Source organism: Sturnira hondurensis, unplaced genomic scaffold (genome assembly GCF_014824575.4).
Source record: "Sturnira hondurensis isolate 20B ecotype Veracruz unplaced genomic scaffold, ASM1482457v3 Scaffold0013931, whole genome shotgun sequence".
NCBI lineage: Eukaryota > Metazoa > Chordata > Mammalia > Chiroptera > Phyllostomidae > Sturnira > Sturnira hondurensis.
In genome coordinates, this window is record NW_028086562.1 from 4,770,594 (window position 1) to 4,789,520 (window position 18,927).

At 65.4% G+C, this 18,927-nt stretch overlaps 1 protein-coding gene across 5 annotated transcripts; it reads right to left on the bottom strand.

Moving 5' to 3' along the window:
- Window positions 1-11: 11 nt before the first annotated feature.
- Window positions 12-18,106, bottom strand: SAMD11 (sterile alpha motif domain containing 11). 5 transcript variants are annotated; one of them, XM_037062286.1, is made up of 14 exons: window positions 17,246-18,106; window positions 16,034-16,125; window positions 12,677-12,858; window positions 11,321-11,371; window positions 7,962-8,086; window positions 5,742-5,831; window positions 5,445-5,582; window positions 3,569-3,710; window positions 2,396-2,511; window positions 2,113-2,191; window positions 1,759-2,030; window positions 1,201-1,325; window positions 801-911; window positions 12-709 (listed from the first exon to the last, which is right to left on the bottom strand). In XM_037062286.1, the coding sequence occupies exons 1-14, from the start codon at window positions 17,760-17,762 to the stop codon at window positions 464-466; spliced, it is 2,286 nt and encodes a 761-aa protein (XP_036918181.1). In that variant the 5' UTR covers window positions 17,763-18,106; the 3' UTR covers window positions 12-463. The 5 variants fall into 5 exon arrangements, with proteins under 5 accessions (XP_036918181.1, XP_036918180.1, XP_036918182.1 ...); XM_037062285.1 differs by having other exon boundaries at window positions 1,519-2,030; window positions 7,962-8,053; window positions 17,246-18,104; XM_037062287.1 differs by having other exon boundaries at window positions 1,519-2,030; window positions 5,412-5,579; window positions 17,246-18,104.
- Window positions 18,107-18,927: the final 821 nt, after the last annotated feature.

Genomic DNA, 18,927 nt, shown 5'->3' on the forward strand with positions numbered 1-18,927 from the left:
GGGAAGAACAGTAGATTTTGGATGGAGCTTTATTTTTACAACATAAAAGACCAGAAAGATAGTAAGTGCTGTGCTGATCCCTGGAGTGGCATCCTTGGGGACTGACACCTGCACTGTGGAGCCTGCCCACTGTGGCCCCAGGGTGGCGGGTCCCTCTTGCCTAAGGTCAAGGTACTGGCAACCCTCCCAGCAGTCCCAGGTCCAGAGGGAGCCAGGCCAGGGCCAGCGCAGCCACGCGTCTTTGGTTTCTTTGCGGCGCCTAGACTTGGATTCTGCACTGGGCTCCACCATCACCCCCCAGAGTCTCTTTGGAAACATTCCTTTCCTCTTAAGTCACATACTTTCCTTTAAAAAATTTGTGGTTTTGCTTCCAAAACCAAAGGGAGATAAGTTGTGGGGGAGGAGCCTTTGCTTGGCAGCAGCTGGCACTGGTGGGCAGGGGCCTGAGCAGCCCACCCTCAACTCAGCACAGAGGCTGGGAGGGATCCCCAGGCCCGGGGAGCAGAGCCATTACCCCATTCTCTGGCTCGGGTGAGGCTTGGCTGGCAGCAGGATGCCCCGCCCCATAGGGTGAGGGGGCCACTGCTGGAGACGGGGGCTGCTCCCCTGAGGTGGGCTCCCGCTCCGGGGCCCGAAGGGTTGGTGGCTGCAGCGGCAGAGCCACTGGGAAGCTGGCCATGTAGAAGACTCTGCCCAGGCGCTTGGCCACCTGTGGAGAGAGGGGCCTGGGTGGGCGTCTGCTGCCTGGAAGCCTGTCCCTCGTGGAGACACGCCCCCTTCCCTGTGGGGAGGGCACTCACCTGTGCCCTGATTTTGAGAGCGGGCCCCAGCTTCAGCCCCATGGTGGTGAGGAGGTGCTCCTCAGTCAGCAGGGGCAGGGTCTCCCCATCGATGCCCTGCTCTCGGAAGACCTGGTGTGGGGTGGGCAGCTCTCAGGGCCGAGTGCCGAGCTGCACCACCCAGGACCCTGTGGGGTTGGTCCCCTGGCCCAGCCATGCTGGTGTGGGCTGGCTGCCCAGAGGCAAGAGGGGCTGCCCTTGCAGTTTTGGGGGACACGGGCTCTGTGGGAGGCCTCGCACTGGTGTGGGGGTGGGGCCATACAGCAGTACCCCCCACCCGCAGGAGGGGGCGCAGTGAGGAGCCCTGGGGGGTGGGGTGGGGATGGTAGCTGGGTGCCTTGCTGAGCAGGTGTCCCCTCACCGGTGCATACTCCCCACAGCCGGACAGGCCCCCCACGAAGCTGCAGACGTCGTCCACGGTCCACTTGCTGACGTCCTCGGGGGCTACGGCTTCCTCCCCGTCCGTGAAGAGTCCCCCCGTGGTGCCTGGTTGGGAGCAGGTGTTACCGCCCCTGGGCCTTGGGGGCCGGTTCCCAGGCTCCCGCCCGTCTGCTGACCTTTGCCCTTCAGAGCTGTTGACTCATGACTAACGGGGATTCCTTCCCGTGGAGAGCCTAAGGGGGAGTCAGGCCTGGGTCTCCTACCCCACGGAGGGATCTGAAGCCTGGAGGGTGCCCACCTGTGTGGAAGTAGGGGCTGACGTAGGGCAGGCCCAGGGGCAGCGGAGGGGGCAGCATGGACCCTGAGAGAAGCCCCTTCTCATCTGAGCTGGCCCCTCCAGTCAGGGCCGGACCAGGGGCAGGGCCCTGGCCCCCAACAGCCACCGTCTCAGGATCCTCTCCGTCTGAGTCCTTGGGAGGCTCATCTTCAGAGCCATCTTGTACCCAGAGCCCAGTCCCAGCAGTCTCTTTGGGCTCACTGGGCGGGGCTGAGGCAGGGCTGCAGCCCCCCTTTCGAGAGACTCGGCGGGCGGGCTCCCGGGGCGGGGTGGGAGGGCCCGGGCCCGGGGGTCCCTGCGGCGGCAGACCCGGTGCCGGCACAGAGCTGTGTCTCAGCACCAGCATGGCCCCGCGCCGCTGCGGCTCCTCGGCGCCATTGGGCGGGCGCAGCGTGGCCTCCGGCGCCAACAGCTGTGGCCGCGGTGCGCTCTCCAGTTCCTTGTGACGCAGCAGCTCCGCCGACAGCTCCAATCTGGACCCGGCATTCAGGGGACAGAGGGTCAGCCAGCTCGGTGGTGCTGCCACCTCCCCCTCCCCGTTACCGTGTCACCTACCGGGCCAGGTTCTGCTTCCGTAAGAGCTCCTGCTGCCGGGCGAGCATCTCTGCCTGGGCAGAAGGCAGGAAGCCAAAACCTGGTGGGGTGGGGACAGACCACGAAGCCAAGTGGCCCAACGGTTCAACACCACCCAAGCGCCCCCTCCCCGGGCCGTCTCCTTAGCAGAGGCGGGTCCTACAGGAACACTCGTGGGCACCAGCCAGACAGGCAAACCCGGGTGGCCCCCGCACGCATGAGTTTCCCAAGGACACAAAGGGCTTGATCACCGCCCACTCCTCACCTGGGGTCTGGCATAGAGCCGAGGGCACCCCCAAAAAGGGAGGCCTGAGGTGGGGGCCCAGGGCGATGTGCGGGGCATTCTGGGGCGACAGCAAGGGGGCCGGCTGTGACAGTTCCCTGTGGACAGCAGGGTGGTGAGTGCCGCCCGCCCCAACCCGCGGCCCCCACTCGGGCCGCCACGGCTAATTGCCGGCCCCGCGGGCGGTCGAAGCGCCGCTCGTTCAGCTTCGGGTCGAGCACCGCCCCCGCCCGCCTCTCCCCACCCCCGGTCCCCGCTGGCGGCGCCAATTAATCTCAGCGGCGGCGCGGAGGCGCTGACCCGGCGGGCGGCGGCGACTGCAGCGGTAATTACTGCGGGGCGCGCCGGGACCCCCGCCTCCCCGTCTACCCCGGACGCTGCGCGGCCGGGGGCGGGGCGCAATTAGCTGCGATCCGGGAAGCGGCTGCAGACAGCGCTCTGGGGCGGGGGTCGCGGCATTGTTGGGGGACGGGGGACGGGGGAGGGGGGCGCTGGGGCGTGCTGTGGCGGCCGGCAGCAGAGGCGGAGAGCCGTTACAGCTTTCCCCGCCCCTAACTCGCTCACTCCTCGGCCTGGGCCAGTCTACCAGCCCCGCCCCTTCCTGGGGTCTCCCGGCCGCCACAGACCGGTGTCTGCCGCCAGAAGTTCTCTCGAGTCTGAATCGGAGTTGCTGGGGGCAGGGCCTCTGACTCCCGGGCTCCAGACCTCCGGCCGCTCCCCTCCTCTGCCTTCTGCGCCCTCTACACCACCCTCTCCATGGGCTCCCCTACTCTGCACCAACCACCCTCCCCTACCTGTTGGGGAAGCAAAGCCCTCAGCTGTCTCGGGGCACCTGAACTCAGCGGGCCCCACAGCTGCCAGTGAAAAGGGAGTCACCTCCAGGCATTCTACCCCAGGATTATTTTCCGGGGCCTCTCCCCAGTTCAGGGGGAGAATCGGGTCTCTTCTGCACTGCAGGCCATGACCCAGGGCCAGCCCAGGCCCCAGCACAGTTGGTACCCACAGGGTTGCGGCTGGGGTGGGAGTCGGGAGTGTGAGATCAGAGTGGCTGACAAGTGTGGGCCTGACCCGCAGAAACCAGGCAGTGAGTCTCCACACCCCAGAAGCAAGCACGGTGCACATGGGCGCCTCTCTGAGAGGCAGGCACCCCAATACCTCTCTGAGAAAGACGGGGCACCAGCTGGAGCAGGGCCCTGCTTCCGACGTTGACCTGGTGTGGATGAGGGCAGGTGGGCTTCCAGGCCACTGGGGCTCCTCGCAGCTGCTGCAGCCACCTCCTGCCGGACCCGCAGGACATCTGGAGTCGGGGGGGAAAGACAACAGCAGTGACCCAAGGCCAGACCCCGCCCTGGGCTCCGACTCTCCCCACCCTGGAAAGCATAGGGCACCGGCCAAGGGCACCAAGAAGTCCAGGACCAGCAAGAGGCCGCCCTCACACTGACGCTGCTGGTTGTTTGCTGGGACAGAGACACACAAGGCCACAGGGCAGAGGACACATCACTGGAGGGCAACGAGCTAGAGGATGCTGGGGTGGGGGCGGGAGGCACCCATCTGTCTTGGGGGGGCCAGGGGAGCATTTGAAAGGGATATCCCGATGTGAGAGCGCGAAATGCAGTGGGAAGGAGGGGAAACCCAGCAGACAGGGGAAGCTGGGGGTGCATGAAGGTGGATGTCGAGAGCTCCGAAGGCGTGGAGACGAAGGCTACGGGAGCCCCGAGGGGAGGGGGCTGGGCAGAGAGACCAGAGTCCAGGTTGGAGGCAGCCCAGGCGACTGGCTCCGGGGTGGCAGGAGGTGCGCACTCCATCCGTGATCTGATGCGCTCTGCTACCCATCCGACTCCCTCCAGCCTGCTTAGGGCCGGGCCTCAGAGTCCCCCCGCGGTCCCCCATTTGTGCAGGCCCCCGCCGCCGCCTGTTTATAAATTAATTACCCGAAAAGCGGAGGTGGGTCCTGCCCGGGCCGGGTGCCAGCCCGCAGAGCCCAGCCGGCGCGGCCGCCTGCATCGATCCCAGCGGGGCCCCCGCGCCCCCGCGCGCGCCGGCGGCCTAGGTTATTTACAGTCGGCTCCGCAGCGGGGGTGGCGGCGCGGGGTCGTGATTGACAGCCCAGCTCCCGGCGCTGCTCCCCGGCGGCCGGCGCCCCCTCCCCCGCGCAGGCCGGCAGAGCCGGCCCCAGGCAGGGCAAGGAAAGCAATTAAAAAGGAAGATTTTTAAATTATTAACATTTGGTGAATAATTCAGGCTCTCGGTGCCTGACTGCCCTGGGGGACGGTGCCTTGTGTGAGGAGGGGAGGAAATCCTGCCCCCTTTCCCAGCACCCCCCACCTCTAACCAGAAAAGCCAAGCTCCCTCAGACTGGGGGCTGGGGCCTGCAAGGTCGAGGTGCAGCTGGGCAGGGCGCCAAAGTGCGGCCCTGCGATGGTGAGAGGGACTTCCAAGCCTCCCAGACAGGTGGGATGGGCAGATGCCTGGAGCAGTACACTCGTGGGGAGCAGGGAGGAGCAGGGAGGGGCAGGGACTGAGCCTCCGGCCACACTTCTCACCACCAGGGGGGTCCTGGTGGCCAAATCCCAATCGCTGCTCACCTTGCCTTCTGGATGCTCTAGGGCTGACTGTCCCCACCCCCTGGGGCCTCCCTCAGGCTCCCTGGAGGTGCTTGACCCTGTCACACCCTGGAGCTGGCTCGGGAGGGGCTGCAGGGCCCAGTCCCAGGTGCAGGGCATCAGCCCCACTCCGCTCCTGCTCACCGAGACTGTGTCCTCACCTGTGAAGTGACAGTACCTGCACCTGGCGACAGGGGGTGGCCCTGCTGTGTGGGAGAAGTGGAGGTGGAGCCTGTTGGGGGGGGCTGCTTAGGGCAGGAGGAAGATCTGAGTCCCAGCCCACCCACAGGGAGCTGGCCTGTGGGGACTGAGGGGCCGATGGAGCTGTACCCAAGCCCGGCCTTGCTGTTGGCAGCCGCAGGCCCCAGGGTTTCTTTTCAGGGGGAGCCCAGCACACGCAAGTGGGCCCTTGGTCGGGGGGCACGTACCATGGCTGGGGAGGCCCAGGTGGTAGAGACGCTGCGGGTCCTCGAAGGTGCCGGCCTCACTCAGCGCAGACACCAGCCTGCGGTAGTGATCCTCCGGGGCCATGCTGGGCCCCAGCTCCGGCAGTAACAGAGTCTCTGCTTTGGGGGGGCACATGGGGAGGGGTCTTCCTCAGATGCCTTCCTCAGGCCCTGCCTCTGCACTCAGAACTGGCTGATGGGCTGACCCTACCTTGCAGAGGGTTTGAGTCATACCCTCCCCCTCCCCTGGCCTAGTCCCCCCTTCCCGTAGGCTCCCACCTTGGGGGGACTTGCTTCGAGCCTTCTTCTCCAAGGGGCAGTCGGTGCTGATATGGGGGGAGCGGCCCAGCCTCTTGCCCAGCAGGTCACCTGGGGGACAACAGAGTCACCTCAAAGGCCACCTCAAGGCCCCTGAGGTCTGGTGCACCTGCTGTATGCCCACCCAGGCCGCACCTCTCACTGCCCCCAGGGAGGTCGAAGCCAGCACCCTGGCTTTGCCTGTCACACACCCGCCCACCTGCCCAGTGGGCTCTGAGCTGCTGAGGATGCCCTGGGCAGCCTTACCCACTGTGCTTGGCACCCCTGCCCCCCCACACATGAGCCCAGCCCCACCCCACTATTCCTTGAAGTTCTGTCTCGGGTCCCACACCCCAACCACACTCATCCACATCCCTGAGCCAGTCTGCTCCATCCCAGGCCCTGGCCCCCGATGACAGGCCAGTGCCAAGGTCTGGGGTCTCTGCTGAACAGCTTGGCAGTGGCCCTGCTCTCCTGGGCCCACCAGTGTTGGGGTGCAGGAGCTGCCCCCTCTGTGACCCAGGGCCACCGTGACACCTCAGTGAGGGGGCACTGCCATTAGCTCTGGAGCCTAATTCCTTTTCCTTGTTCCCTTAATCTGTCATTTTCATCAGCCCGGGAAGTGCAGCGCGATCAATCTCCACTTTACAGCTGACAGAATGGTGCTAATAACTTATTGATCTTGGCCACCTTGCTGCCACTGGCCTGAGGCTCGGCCCAGGCCTGCCCCACCCCTACCTCAGGGGCTGGCAGGATGGGGGCACAACCATCGAGGAGGTCCAAGTGGACACTGACAGCCTGGTGGCCTCAGGGCCCTGTGCAGGAGGGCCCGAGGACCCGCTGGGCCAGGCCTGCGTAGGTCTGGGCAGGTCCACACCCACTCTGCATATGCCCGTGAGGGTTAGCAAATAACCCACGGCTCCCTGGTGACCCGCATCCCATTTTCCACCCTGGGAAGCCCCTTCCCCTTTCTGTTGGGGGTGGGAGGGGCTGGCCCCTAGGGAAACCCAGAGCAGTGGCTGCAGCCAGGCCCTGACAGGGGCCCTGTGGAGACTCGTCCTAGATGAGGGTCACCCCACACAGGGATGTGCCAGGCAGCCAGGAACAGACACAGTCACGAGGTGCCGCCTGGACCCACCTGGGTCCTCAGTCCTCCTCACCTTCCTGCTCCTGCTCAGGGGCCAGGGCTGTGGGGCCCGGACTAGCACGTGGCCCCTGGGGAGGCCCAGGTGAGCACAGGCCAATGGCCCCACACCAGGGCCACGGGAGCAACGGGGAGGCCAAGAGGGACTACAACCCTGAGGAGAGGTTGCGACCCTGATGAGACTGGACCCAAGGTGTAGGTGCCACTTCAAGTGTGACCTCAGCACGAAGTGAGCACGAGGACATCCTGACAAGGCCACCGTTCGTGCAGAGGGCCAGGCACAGCCTGTGGCTGGGGGCAGGGTGCAGGCAGCACGGGGAGGGCCTGCTGGCTCCGAATATCTCAATCATTGCGGGGCTCCCGGGGCTGCACCGGATCGATGGGACAATTAGATTTTATCAGCTGCCTGCTCAGCTGCCTCCAACTGGGTTTCAGGAGCAGCCCCCACGCCCACCCCCACCCACAGGGCTTTCCTAGGTGCAGGCAGGCTGGGGGCGGGCACAGGGTGCCGCCCATCCCCTGCCCAGCCTTCCTGCCCAGGATTCCTGGGACAGCAAGGCCTCCGCTGAAGCTGGACTGTCCCCACTCCCTGCCGCCACGTCCTCTGAAGAGGGCCCAGGTCCTCAGGCTGCCCCTCGGAGGGGCCCCCTGTGCTCTGCCAGGTGGGTGGGTGCTCTGTGTTGAACTCGGGCGTTTCTGGGAGTCTGCAAGGCCTGTGAACCCGTGACTGTCCTGCGGCTGCCCCTGTGAGCAGGGGTGACAGCAGCCTGGGCCACTGAAAGCCCACCCCAGCAGCAGCCACTGTGGAGCCACCGCCTCCGCCCCCTGTCTGCCCGGCTGGCCGGGATTAACACAATTACCATCACTTGGAGCCCCGGGGGACAGCCGGCCTCGCCACCTCCCGCCTCCTCTGCTGGCCTCCCTGGCTGCCTGCCAAGGATGCTGGGGGCGGTGTCCAGAGTCGCTGAGCAGACACTGGGAGGGGGAGATGGAGCTGTGCTCCCGCCCAGCTGCAGCGGCCCTGGCCCCCACCCTGTCCTGGCCCCCGGGCTCCTCACCTGTGCTGCCCAGGCCTATCTCCACGCCGCCTCCCTGGAATTCACAGCGGCTCTGGTGCTCGGGCATCACGAGGTGGCTGCTGCGGTGCAGGCTGGATATGAGAGTGGGGAGGTCGCTGTCTTGGCTGCGGCGACCAAGAGAGGGAAGGCAAGAGCCCGTGAGGCCAGGTGCCCAACTTTGGGCCGAGGAGTGCCTGGCAGAGCCTAAGTGTGGGCAAGTGTGGCACCAGGGCACAGCACCTGAATGAGGCCTGGGACACCACCTGGGGATGTCCCCGGGGCGGTTCCCACCCAGGGCATCGGGCACCTGCAGAGTGTCTGCCAGGCAGGGGACTTGCTCTTGGACCCCAGGGCTGCTCCTGGAGGGTCTGCACGGAGGAGGGTCCGTGCTGCCTCGCCATGCCCTCTCGGGGGCATCCGGGCACCCACCAGGGGGTGCGCCAGCCCCAGGGAGCCCAGAGCGGACACACTGCCATGCGTGGGCAGCGCTCACAGCTACACCGGCCAGCTGCTGCGGTGAGAACGTTGCCCGTGCTGTTCCACCTGAAACTTCCCACCAGACACGGACCCCACTGTCTTCAAATGAGGAAACCAAGGGTCAGAGCCAAGTCCAGGAGCCAAGGAGACGCACGCTCACCACACACGGGGGCACACGCACATTCCCGGGGGCCGCAGCCCTGTGGACTCGCAGACACACCATGGGCCGGACTGGGCGGGAAGCAGAGGAGTTGGAGTAGAAGTGTAGTTAACTCTTTCGTCCCCTCATTTCTGTTCCTACTGTATCAGCTCCACCCTGCGTCACAAAACCCCCGAGAGAAGAGGAAGTGAGGGTCCCCAGGATGCACCCCACTCGTTCATCGGCAGAGAAGGGCCCTGGCCCCCTGGCAGAGGATGCCTGAAGCAGCAGGAATTTAGGGCAGGGCAGAGGAGACACAGCAGGGGACCAGCCCCCCCCAGCTCCCTCACTCCCTGGCCCACCTGTGACAGCATTCTCGAGGCTGGGCCACTGCAGCGGGACTTCCATGGAGTGACCTGGGAACCAACCCTAAACCCCATTAAATAGCCCCCCCACCCCCGGGCCTGGGCGGCTGGAGCAGGCTAATCCAGGGCTGGCCCCTAAGCAGATCAGTCTCAGCAACAAAGACACCAGGGCTGGGTCAGCGCCCCCTCCCCCGGGAGAGCGGGTGCCCCTGTGCAGCCAGGGGGTAGGTGGAGTGGGTCTTCAAGGGACTACTCTGCAGCCAATCCACCTGGTCTCCCACCTGCATCAACTCCGAGGGGGGAGTCAGAGGGCAAGCTGCTGTCCCAGAACCAAGGCGGGGGGCTGGGGCCTAGAGGCAGGGCCAGGAGTGTCTAGAGTGTGCCCTTGAAGGGACCCCTTTCTGGGTCCCCAGGGCTCCTGCAGGTGACTGAGCAGGTGAGGCCAGGGCCCTGGTTGATCCTGCCCCCACTGCAGCCACCGGCTCTCCCACGCACTGGTGGGGGTGCTGCAGCCCCTTGGAGGAGATGCCTAGTGGGAACCAGGATGCCTGGCTCTCTGCCTTGGGATTTGTCCCGCAGGCCCCAAGACAGCCTGTCCCTGTCCTGGAAGACCTGCCGTGGTCACTCAGTGAACAAAGGATGCCACGTAAAAACCACAAAGAAACCACACACACGCTTGGCTGGTAACTCGTGAACCCTGTGCCTAGAGCCTGGGCCTGAGGTCCTGTCTCAAAGCTGTGAAAACACTCGAGAGAGGATGGCTGTGGGGGAGGGTGTGCTGGGGGCTGAAGGAAGAAGGACTCCTCGGACCCCAACCCTTCTGGAGGGGCCCTGGGCTCTGACCGTTCCCCCAGCGACCATCACACTTTCAGCCCTCTCCCATCTCCTGGCCAGCTCAGGGTCTCCCACAGGACAGGGGCCACGTCTACCTACTGCCCCGTGCATAGACTGGTCCACTGTGGAGTCAGTTGGACAGAGGGACAGGGGTGAACAAACGAACAAAGACAGATGACAGAGTCAGATGAACAGACAGATGGGGAATGACAAAGGGATTGTGATGTGATCAGACAGACGGACAGAGCCTGAGGGCAGACAGGACCCTGGAGACAGAAGGACAGAGGGACAGGGACAAAGCAGGGTGGACAGTGTGAGGCAGCCCGGGCTGCAGGGGGGCGGGGCGTGGGGCAGAGGGGAAGGTCATCTTCGCCACACACCCCCTGCCCCTGTTAACCCTCTGCTCAGATCCAGGAAATCACCCCAGCGGCTTCTAGGGCCTGTGCCCCGACACCCCCAACCCTCTCCTGAGGGGCTGCAGGTACAGTCCGACCTGGAAGGGAGAGCCCCTGGGTTCCCTACAGGCTTCACAGACAAAGCTGTCCCAGAGCTTCCCAAGAAAAAGCCTCACAAAGCGACACCAATGTCCACGGAGCTTCATGACTGGGATCAGCCGAGCGGACGACTTCGACACGAGGTACAAGTGAGTTTGAAGACGTTTCCGCTGTAGCCCAGCTCCAGGACCAGACCATCTCGGAGAGAGAAGCACTAACACGCCTAGCAGAGGGCTGGGCTGGGAGTGGGGGCAGCTGCCACCTGGGCTCGGCCTAAGGACCAGCTGCCTGCTCACTGCCTGCTGGCCCTTCCTGCCGCCTCCCCAGAAGCCTGGGGTGAGACTTGACCCCACTGGCCAGAAGCCGCAGCCTGGGCTCTGCCCACAGACTGACCACTCCTTGCCCCTCTGGAACCAGAAACCTGGGTCACCCCAGTGTCCCTAACCTCCCTGGTCCCTCCCACCACCCTGCTTCCACAGTCTTAAATCACCGTGGGCTCAGCAAACCCCCACCTGCTGGGTGGGGCTTCCAGAGGACCTTCTTAAAACATGCACTTAGTCACTCTACTGCTCAAGAGCTTTGGGTGGCTCCCCACTGCCCGGAGTACCAGGCCCAAGAGCCCCTGCATCCAAAGCTTTTCAGCATCCACTCACGCCAGATTTGGGGGCCTCCCCTCGCACCTGTCCTGCCCCCATTTCTCAATGTCTTTACAGATACCCATCCCCGACAAACTCCTACGCATCCTTCAAGACCCCACTCGCACATCACCACTGCCTCAGGGAGGCCTCTGGGAGGGAGGGGAGGCCGTGGCCTCTTCTTTGTGCAGATGGGCCCACACGGCCAGTGCCACGTGGGAGGGGAGCACACCCGGGCTCCAGGGTTGGTCTGCCCAGCATCCCCCCTCCCGCGCTGATGCCAAGGCCCAGGCTGTGTCAACAGACTGACAGACAGACGAACTATAGACAAAGGAGGGGAGGAAGGGTAGGAGGCCAGGGGACTTAGAGGCAGACACATACATGTGGGGGAAGCCCGGTCTAAGCGCTGACCCACCTGCAGGACGTCTCTCGGAAGGAGATGTTCACGTCCCAGTGGGTGTGGACTCTGTGAGGGGAGAGGCAGAGAGTCAGCTTGGCCTTGGCACGGGGCACCTGGACAGTGGGACCGGGGTGTCTGTGCAGCGTGCCCCACCTCTGCCCTGGAGCACCAGCCCCAGAGGAACAGGGCTGGCTCAGACCTGCCTCCAGCGGCCACCAGGACAGGCCCTCGGGGTGGCAGCCAGCTCCTGACCTCACCACACAAAGGCAGCGGAAGCACAGAGCTGAGGCCACCATGTCTCCAACGGGAGCCCAGAGGGGCCCTCATGTTGTGCAGTGGGGGGGGGGGGGGCTGCTGCTTCCTCTGCAGGCCACTCAGGTGACCAAACCCGAATTCCTGGTGGTTAGAGCTGCCCCAGCTGGGCTGGGACCAGGCTAAGACATGAGGCCGGTGACCAGGACCCATGGCTGGGGTGTCAGCCCAGGCACGGGGGCCCCGGGGGCCCAGCTGTTGCCAACTGGAGTTCCAAGAGTGACCACTGCACAGCCGAGGCAGGCGAGGTGGCAGGACAAGAGGTCAGGTGAGGAAAGAGCTCTGTCTGGTGCCCTCAGGCCTGCCGTGGTAGGGTCCCTGCCAAGACCCGAGGGTCTTGGGCTGCTTCTTCTCAGCAGGAGTGGCTCTGGGCCAGGCGGTGGGAGCCGGGGGCTATCGGGGTAGGGGAGCCTGGAAAATGGTAAAGGCCTAGAAGTTCTGGGAGTGTGTCACATGTGCTGGATGGACAGACAGATGGACGCAGACACCAAGATGAGTGGCCAGAGGAAGTTCTCTGACACGGGGGTGGAGCGGGGAGGTGGGAGGTCAGGAAGGATGGCCCCAGCCTGCGATGCAACAGGGAGCCCCCAGCAGAGCTGCCACCTAACAAGTCACGAGTGTCTGGGGGCTGCTGCTGGGCACCCACCCAGCTCCCTGGGCCTCGCCTTCACCCCCACTGGCTCCTGAGTCTCCCTGGCGGCTGTCCTCCCAGCCATGGGCCCAGCCCCCTTGCTTCCTCCCTCACACCCAGCAGCTCTCTCCCTCCCCAGGAGGGTCACGGCAGGAACCACCATGGGGGTCCCTGCTGCTCGGTCATGCTCATCCAGTCCTGACTCTCCATCCCCAAGTGGGGGGAAGGGGGCTCTCACTGTGCGTGGAGGGGCTGGTGTGTGTCCCCGGGGCTCCAGGCTGTTTCAGAGGAGGCACAACAAGCCAAACTTGGGCGAAGGATTCCCCTCCAGGCCTGCACTGGCCTTCCACGGCCTGGTGACCCGCCCTGAAGTCCCACCCGCACCTGTGCCCGTGCGCCCACCACGCCCATGAACGCAGCAGAAGCACCTTCTCTTCATGATACGGACGTGTGGGTCATCCTCCTGCTTCAAGCCTGGCCGCTGCCCACAGGCTGATCCACTCCCGTCGCTGTCGCCATCACTGGCTGAGAAGCTAGGGGTCAGTTCTTTCTTCAGGACCCGAGCAGGGGGCAGGGCAACTGTCCTCTTGTCTGCCAGCCGTCCCCGGTTCTGGGCAAAGTGGGAAGAGAGGAAGTTAGGGCCTCAGCCCCCGTGTGGCTTGCACCCCAGCCGGACCTGATGACAGCAGCCTCGCTGAGACCAAGGAGACAGTCACCAGCCCATGCCCCCCACCACCCTTGCCAGGCGTGGAGGGGCCTCCTGCCTCTGGGGTTGGCAGAAGCCACAACTGCCCAGAGGCCAAGGGCAGGGAGACAGGGCCTTGTCCAGGCTCCACACTCCAGCCCAGTCATCCAGGGCCATCAGCCTGAGTGTGGGGTCGCCACCTGGAGACAGATCCTGCTTCCCCAGCTCCTCCAAGCCCAGAGGGCTCACCTGTCCACCTGGCAGCCCGACTCAGACTCTGTGAACCCCGAGCTGAGACCCAGGTCCCAGGGGGTCTGCAGCCTGGGGCCTGGGGCTCACCGATCACCTGGCCAGGAACCCTGAGCAGCCCAGAGCCTGGATCCTGGGAGCCCTGAGAGACCCCCCTCCCCATCCCTGCACTCGTGGTTCGGAGGCCAGACTCACAAGTGCCGAGCGGTGGGCACCGAAGCCCGGAGAGCAGGCACACACGGCACTCCACACCGCCCTGTGCCTGCTCAGAGCTTGCCACACTCGCAGGCCCGTTCCCTACATGACATGGCACTGCCCTGGAGTTCAGGTTCCGCACCCCGGGGGAAGGAGAGAAGCCAGTGACCGCTCCCTGGTGGGTAGGGAGCTTTCCTCACTTAACAGTAGGTTCCCGGCTCAGGGAGGTGGCAGAGGCCTTGGATGGTCTGATTTTCATCTTTTCACTCCCGAGGCCTCCGCTGACCCTCTATTCTGTCGCCAGGATGACAAGTCCCCAGCACACCCTGGAGCTTGTGGAGCACAGTGTCAAGGAGGGGCCTTGCCCCATGCTGGACCTAAAGGCCGGCTCTGTAGCTCCCAGAGTCCTGCCCTACAGTGTGAGGGTTCTTGTTAGACCCAAGCCACCGTCACCTCCAGACACCAAGCCACCCCAGCCTCCTCCATTCCTGCCCTTGGGAGTCTCCCCAGGACACTCTCCAGGCTCCTCCCTGCTGCAGTCAGCGGGACCACAGCTGGGCCTGCGGGGGTGCAACCTGCAAGACCAAGGCTTGCTGGCCTCGGCCCAGGGCTGTACCCCCACAGCAGAGCCTGGACAAGGGCGCCGGGGGTGACCTCATTTGGAACAGCCCCCACCTGTCTGGAGTGTGCTCTGCTGGGAAGTCCCACTCAGCTCTGCCCTTCTCTAGCCTGCTGTAGGCCAAACACCAGAACAGCCTCTCCGGGCTGTTCTGCTCAAATTAAACCCACTTTAGAAAAGGGACACATGGCCCTCTGTGTCTCATCTGTGGGACAGGACGGAGAGGGAAGTGGCAGCGGCTAAGACGGCTGCTTGGGATGAGGCCAGGCCAGTGATGCTGGCCTGAGTTGCTCCAGTGGGGGGCGCTCAGAAGGGAAACCAGGGGGGGCAGCCATGACCTGGGCCAAGGACAGGGGACATCCATGCCTCCCATGCACACTGGACACCTCAGCCCTGCTCAGCAGCATAGGTTTGAAAACTGGGGGCTGAGCATCCACCCGCAGACCAGCTCCTCAGGCAGTGAGTGTAGCCGCTGTGGCTGCGTGACCCACCCTCTGCGCCTGGACAGCCTGTGTCTGTGCAGCGTACCCATACCTGAGGGCCTGGCCTTGGGGGTGAGGGAAGGCAGGCTCTGTGTGGAAAAAGGGGGGCTGGAAAGACAAGAGGTTCCATGGAGCTCCTTCCTAAGGACAGGGTACAGGGCCAGGCCTGGGAAGGAACAGGCTCAGGGGAGGCAGGCCCAGGTATGGGCCATCACTCATGTAAGTCAGGGAGCGGGGAGCCCTGGGCAGGCAGGCAGCCCTGGACTGTGACCCCATCCTTGATCCCAAAAGCAAACTCCAGGCCGGCCTGGAGGGCACGAGGAGGACTTGTCCTCGGCACCGGCTGCTTGAGAGGGTGCAGAGCTTGTGCTGCAGGCAGGCCCAGTGGCTGCAGGCAGGGGAGGCTGCCTGTGCACTCACTCGGTCGAGAGCTTCCGGGTATGGGCAGGCCCGTGGTGAGGTGTTCACGTCAGACACTGCGCGCGGTGGGCACACAGCTGAGTCCCCCTCCCCTGCCCAACAGCTGCATCTGACCTCACATCTACCTTCACAGGTGTGTCTGTGGCTCCTCAGCTTGCCTAGGTTACCTGCTGCCAGGGCCCAAGAGGAACCCAAGACATCCCCTCCCCTGCCCCACCCCTGCTCCAAAGAAAACAAGCCAAAGGTGAGGACCAGGGGCCCCGGGTCCTCCCAGGCAGCCCTGAGGCCCACCCCTTCCTATGAGAGGGGGCTGCCAGTGGAGCCCTCAGAGCAGCACCGCCCCCCAGCTCACAGCCTGGCTCCAAGTGGCTCCCCCAGGGGTTCAAAACTGGTTCCTCTCCAGATGCGATTTCCCGTTCAGATCGATGGTGCACCACTGCCAGAAGGCAGAGCGCTGTGGCGGGCACAATGCTGTTGCTCCTGCTCTCCTGGGCCATGGGGGGCCCGGGGGGGCGCTCCGTGGGTGTCCTCATAAGGCTCCGGCCACAGCAGCCTCCGACCAACCTGTCTTCAGAATACCAAGGACCCGCCCAGCACAGAAGCTGCCCCAGATGGTCCTGGTCCTGATTATCCAGGGTCTTGCCCAGCAGGGCACAGCCATGCGGACCCCAAAGAGGTACATCACTCACGTCCAAGCTTATAAGCACCCAGAACACGCATGGGGCCAACCACCACTGCCGCACCCAGAACGACCACTGCCCCAGGACTGGCCCCTTTCTTCCAAGCTGGGCCAAAGGACATAGTGCCCCCCCAAACTGGTGATGGGCAGAGTCCCCAGGCCAGTGCCAAACACCCTCCAGGGAGGAACCTTCACACCCTGGGTTGTTCCAGGACCTCGGGAGAAGCAGCTCTGAGGCTCCCAAGGAAAAGCTTCAGGACAGGCCGCATCCGAAGGGGCGGGGGCTCCAGCTGCCCCAGGACTCCCACCCACTGCAAAATCGCCCCTATTTGCCCCTGGGGCTCCCTCGTGCACCCTGGCAGAGTTGACGTTCGGGTTCTGGGCCCTACAAAATACGCACACGCTCCACAGGGGAGAGAAAAGACCCGGAAGCCCCAACTTTCTCCCACATCTCACCACCGGGGAGGATATTCGACAGCCCGGACAGTCGCAGATCGGAGGGTGCACCTGCAGAATTCCCTTGGACATAAGCGTCTTCAGACTTTTCCCTGCGAGAAGAGCCGAGGCAGGACCCGTGAGGGGACGGGCGGCACTGGAGCACACTTCCGGGCCGCAGTAGGCAGCGGGGCCGGACCCCTCCGCTCACGAGCATGAATGCCCACCTCAGTCCAACTTGCGAACCCGCCGCCCAGCCCACCATCGCGGATCCCGTAAAGATTTGCTCAGCTCAGAAACTGAGGACCCGGGCGAGCGCCCTCCCCAGACCAAGGGCGGCCTCCTCCACCCCTTCCCCCCGCCCCCATTTTCTCGGGCTCCACCCTCTCCAAACCCGTTCTCGAGAACCCCCAAACTAAGGGCTGAAGCAGATCGAGCCCCCGGGCAAATGAGCGGCGCAACCAGGGCCTGGGGCTGCGCCTGACCCCGGAGTGGGAAGAGGGCAGCCACTAAAAAGTCGCGAACCCCAAAGCCTATCGCTACCGGGTCCCTAACTTTCTAACGTCTCCCACCCCCTCTCACCGCGTTTCTCTGTTTGCCAGCGCAGGCGCCCGCCCGTCGCGCCCTTGGAGTCAGACTCCTGCGGGAGCCCAACAGGCTGCTCCCAGCTCCACCGCCTCTGCTGCTCTGCGCGCGTCCCCGCCCCGACGCGCGTTCCCGTGGCCCCCACCTGCCTGCGCCACCCCTACGCCTCGCCCTGCTCTCCGGCAGCGCGCACCCCTGTCCTGGGCGCACGTGTGCCGCTCCCCTCCCTCCAGAGCCCTGGGCTCCGCGTCCGGGTGTTGGAGTGAGGGGAATGTCCTGCCCAGCCCGCCTCCCCCCTCCTCTCCCGAGTTCCCGTAAACTTCCCCTGCGCCGCGAGGCCCAGGAATCCCGCAAAGACCTTCGGAGCAGAAGGGGCGGTTAGCTAGTGCGCCGCAGGCAGCCCAGGGGACCGCGGCGGGGGCTGAGCGAATCGTCGAGGCTGAGGGCACTCTGCCGGGGTCCACCTAGGAGACCGTACTGCGGTGGGGGGCGGGGGGAGTGTTTCTGCTGCAGCCCCGGAGTCACAGCGCCCTCTCTGGGCGGTGATGGAGTTTCCCAGATGGCGGAAGGAGTGGGGTCCGGACCCACGGGTCCTCGGGGAGCGGAGGGGAGGGACCGAAGCAGCCCGCGCCCCCACCGCGGGCGCACCTTTGTGGCGAATGCTGCGCTTCCAGTCCTTGGCCGTTTCGCGGCCGCTGACAAACTGGAACTCGTTGGGTGTAAGCCACTCGCCGCGGTGGCGGATGGACGGACCCTTGCTGCCCTGGCAGAGTTTGCGCACGTACAGCAGCGCGCGATTGGCGCCGCACTCCACCTCGATGCATGGCTCGCCGTTGTCCAGCAGCGGCTGGAAATCCGGTGCCGCGGCCGCCGTGGCCGAGAAGCGCTCGAGGGCCAGAGGGTCCCGGGGCAGGTGGAGGTGTGGGGAGGCATCATGCAGGCTCAGGTAGGCGCGCGAGGCGCGGAGCGGCGGAGCCAAGAGAGCCTCGTAGCCAGCGGTCGCGGCCGGTAGCGAGGCTGCCGGAGGCAGCGCGGCCACGGCAGGCAGTGGCGCCAGGTAGCCGGGCAGCGGCGGCAGTGGCAGCGCCGCCAGGGTCGGATGGAAAGTGGCCAGAGCCAGGGCCAGGTCTTCGCGGCCCGGGAGCTCCTTCTTGACCGCCGGCATGGCGGGCCAGTGGTCCTGCAACCCGGTTTCCCGTCGCCAGCTCAACTTGTTCCCGGGCTGGAGTTGGGTCTCGAGGGCGGGGGACCCAGGAGGCGCCTGGCGGCCAGCCCGCCCTAGCTGCTACTGCGCCTTGACGCTGCGCCTCCCGCCGGACCCCCTCGAACCGCTACCCGGCCGGCTAGCAGGGCCTCAGCTGCCCGAGACATGGTGCTACCAGAGCTGCTACGGATCCCCGATCGACTTGCCGAGCGCCGCAGCTCCAGGGCCCTTGGGCTCCTCGGGGCGCCCGGCCACCTGCGCCCGCGCCCCCTGGGGCGACCCCGCCCCCGCTCCCTGGTCCGCCTGCCCGGTGGAGCGGGGCAATAAGTCTTGCTGTCTGCGGACCCGCGCCCCGCCCAGCCCGGGGGTCCCAGGCCCCCGCCCCGCCCCGCCCCGCCTCGCCGCTCTTGCCGCGCACCCGCGTACTGTGGCGCGCGCCCGCCGGGCGAGGACTTGGGAGACCCGCCGCCGCCGCCGCCGCCGCCGCCACCACAACTTGGCCCATTTAAAAGGCCCCGGCGCCGCGGGCGGGCGGGCGCGGGCTCCAACAGGGGGTGCGTGACGGCCGACCAGGCTCACACAGGCGGCAGGGCTGCGGGGACAGGGCTGCACCCCCTGCCCTATTCCTCCGTGGTCGGGGATCGGGAGGAAGGGTAACCGAGGGTGGGGTCAGGGTGGGGGTGGGAGGGCTAGCGAGACACTGCGGGCACGCAAGCGCCACCGTTGAGGTAGTTACTGTTGGGGCACGGCTGTCCGGAGTCTGGGACTCCACGTGGGGCAGTGGTGTCCGGTCCCGAGGGGGTCCTGGCAGAGGAGGGGATCTGGGATTGAGCTCATCTGCTTCCCTGACAGATGTGTAGGTGTGAGCCTGCAGCTCTGGGTGGGAGTGTTTTCTCAGCGTCCATGGGTGGTGGGCATCTGTGTTGGGGAGGGCCTGGGTGGGCTTCTCTGCCCCTGCGAGGTGTGAGGCCCTGGCTTTGTGGTGTGTGGAGTTGGCAGATGTGCCCAGGAGGGTTTGTGTTCTGTGAATAACAGTAACAATTCTGTTGGTTAATGCTGCCTTACTATGAACTTGACATGCCTCGATTCACCTGGCCATCTTAAAGTCATTTCCTTATTGTCCTCT